Below are 3,466 nucleotides of genomic sequence, written 5' to 3'. Positions count from 1 at the left end.
ATATAAAAACATAACATAAAAATATAATATAATATAAAAATATAATATAAAAATATAATATAATATAAAAATAATAACATAAAAAATATAATATAAAAATATAACATAATATAAAAATATAATATAATTTAAAAATATAACATAAAAAATATATTATAATATAAATTCAATGATTAAATAAATCAACATTGTAAGAAAACATAATGAAATGAAACCGTCATAGATGTCACAAGAACGATCAACAAAGTTAACACAACAACAAGGATCATCACAAACACACACAGCATCAACTGAAGCTACACAAACAGGATGTTTGTGTAAAAGCTGCTGTTGACAGGTGAGCTCACCTGGTTTCACTGTGACGTTGACGTAACCTTCTCCGTGAGCTCCCTCGCCGTCAGCTGTCACTCCAAACTCATACAAGCCCACGGTCAGCTGTCAATCACACACAGGTGACACACTTCCTGTCACTCAGAACCAACAACAAGCCATTATTGAAACAATTTGAACAACAAAATATTGATACTTACACTTATACTATATATATATATTCATACTAATACTAATATTTCAATTGTATTTTATTTCACTAACCCCTACAATACTACACATATATACTTGTTACTACACTATCACAACACCAGAGTCAAGTACTGGACAATACTACACATATATACTTGTTACTACACTATCACAACACCAGAGTCAAGTACTGGACAATACTACACATATATACTTGTTACTACACTATCACAACACCAGAGTCAAGCACTGGACAATACTACACATATATACTTGTTACTACACTATCACAACACTAGAGTCAAGTACTGGACAATACTACACATATATACTTGTTACTACACTATCACAACACCAGAGTCAAGTACTGGACAATACTACACATATATACTTGTTACTACACTATCACTACACCAGAGTCAAGTACTGGACAATACTACACATATATACTTGTTACTACACTATCACAACACCAGAGTCAAGTACTGGACAATACTACACATATATACTTGTTACTACACTATCACAACACCAGAGTCAAGTACTGGACAATACTACACATATATACTTGTTACTACACTATCACAACACCAGAGTCAAGCACTGGACAATACTACACATATATACTTGTTACTACACTATCACAACACTAGAGTCAAGTACTGGACAATACTACACATATATACTTGTTACTACACTATCACAACACCAGAGTCAAGTACTGGACAATACTACACATATATACTTGTTACTACACTATCACTACACCAGAGTCAAGTACTGGACAATACTACACATATATACTTGTTACTACACTATCACAACACCAGAGTCAAGTACTGGACAATACTACACATATATACTTGTTACTACACTATCACAACACCAGAGTCAAGTACTGGACAATACTACACATATATACTTGTTACTACACTATCACTACACCAGAGTCAAGTACTGGACAATACTACACATATATACTTGTTACTACACTATCACAACACCAGAGTCAAGTACTGGACAATACTACACATATATACTTGTTACTACACTATCACAACACCAGAGTCAAGTACTGGACAATACTACACATATATACTTGTTACTACACTATCACAACACCAGAGTCAAGTACTGGACAATACTACACATATATACTTGTTACTACACTATCACAACACCAGAGTCAAGTACTGGACAATACTACACATATATACTTGTTACTACACTATCACTACACCAGAGTCAAGTACTGGACAATACTACACATATATACTTGTTACTACACTATCACAACACCAGAGTCAAGTACTGGACAATACTACACATATATACTTGTTACTACACTATCACAACACCAGAGTCAAGTACTGGACAATACTACACATATATACTTGTTACTACACTATCACTACACCAGAGTCAAGTACTGGACAATACTACACATATATACTTGTTACTACACTATCACTACACCAGAGTCAAGTACTGGACAATACTACACATATATACTTGTTACTACACTATCACAACACCAGAGTCAAGTACTGGACAATACTACACATATATACTTGTTACTACACTATCACAACACCAGAGTCAAGTACTGGACAATACTACACATATATACTTGTTAATACACTATCACAACACCAGAGTCAAGTACTGGACAATACTACACATATATACTTGTTACTACACTATCACAACACCAGAGTCAAGTACTGGACAATACTACACATATATACTTGTTACTACACTATCACAACACCAGAGTCAAGTACTGGACAATACTACACATATATACTTGTTACTACACTGTCACAACACCAGAGTCAAGTACTGGACAATAATACACATATATACTTGTTACTACACTATCACAACACCAGAGTCAAGTACTGGACAATACTACACATATATACTTGTTACTACACTATCACAACACTAAAGTACTTAGGTATCAACAGATCATCAAATATTTGAGTGACAGCTGCAGGATCAAGAGTGTCGCAGGAACAGATTCATCTGACGCGAGAACCTCTCGTGAGTGGAGGAGAAAGGAACGTACTTGGCTGAGCTTCAGCGTCGGCTGATGTTTGCCCTCCATCTCTCCACTGTAGTCTGTCGGGTGAGTGATGAGCCGCCAATCAAACTCATACCTGGTGTCTGTCAGGAAGGAAACATGACGAGTGTGAAGATGACGGACTGGATGATTGACAGGTGTCACTTTCATGAAGGATCTGAAGACTCTTTTATTTAGTGTTGATTTAACGATGATCAATATTTTCTCTCATGTGATTGATCATGTGATTGATCATGTGACTGATCATGTGATTGATCATGTGATTGATCATGTGTCTGATCATGTGATTAATCATGTGACTGATCATATGATTGATCATGTGACTGATCATATGATTGATCATGTGATTGATCATGTGTCTGATCATGTGATTAATCATGTGACTGATCATATGATTGATCATGTGATTGATCATGTGTCTGATCATGTGATTAATCATGTGATTGATCATATGATTGATCATGTGATTGATCATGTGACTGATCATGTGATTGATCATGTGATTGATCATGTGATTGATCATGTGATTGATCATGTGATTGATCATGTGATTGATCATGTGAGTAATCATGTGCTTGATCATGTGACTGATCATGTGACTGATCATGTGATTGATCATGTGTCTGATCATGTGATTGATCATGTGTCTGATCATGTGATTAATCATGTGACTGATCATGTGACTGATCATGTGATTGATCATGTGTCTGATCATGTGATTAATCATGTGACTGATCATATGATTGATCATGTGATTGATCCTGTGATTGATCATGTGGTTGATCATGTGATTAATAATGTGATTGATAATGTGATTAATCACATGATTAATTATGTGGTTGATCATGTGATTAATAA

The 3,466-nt window shown here is 34.8% G+C and overlaps 1 protein-coding gene across 1 annotated transcript in view; it reads right to left on the bottom strand.

Moving 5' to 3' along the window:
• Window positions 1-347: 347 nt before the first annotated feature.
• LOC148057936 (dyslexia-associated protein KIAA0319-like protein) overlaps window positions 348-3,466 on the bottom strand; it is a gene marked incomplete at its 3' end in the record, with an annotated part of 19,529 nt that continues 16,410 nt past the window's right edge. The window contains 2 exon segments of the mRNA XM_087782692.1: window positions 348-435; window positions 2,594-2,691. Of these exon segments, the coding sequence (XP_087638818.1) occupies window positions 348-435; window positions 2,594-2,691 (186 nt within the window).

Source organism: Callionymus lyra, unplaced genomic scaffold (genome assembly GCF_982586985.1).
Source record: "Callionymus lyra unplaced genomic scaffold, fCalLyr1.hap1.1 HAP1_SCAFFOLD_287, whole genome shotgun sequence".
Taxonomy (NCBI): domain Eukaryota; kingdom Metazoa; phylum Chordata; class Actinopteri; order Syngnathiformes; family Callionymidae; genus Callionymus; species Callionymus lyra.
Note: the sequence above shows the minus strand (reverse complement) of the source record. Positions and strands in the feature narration are given on the sequence as shown.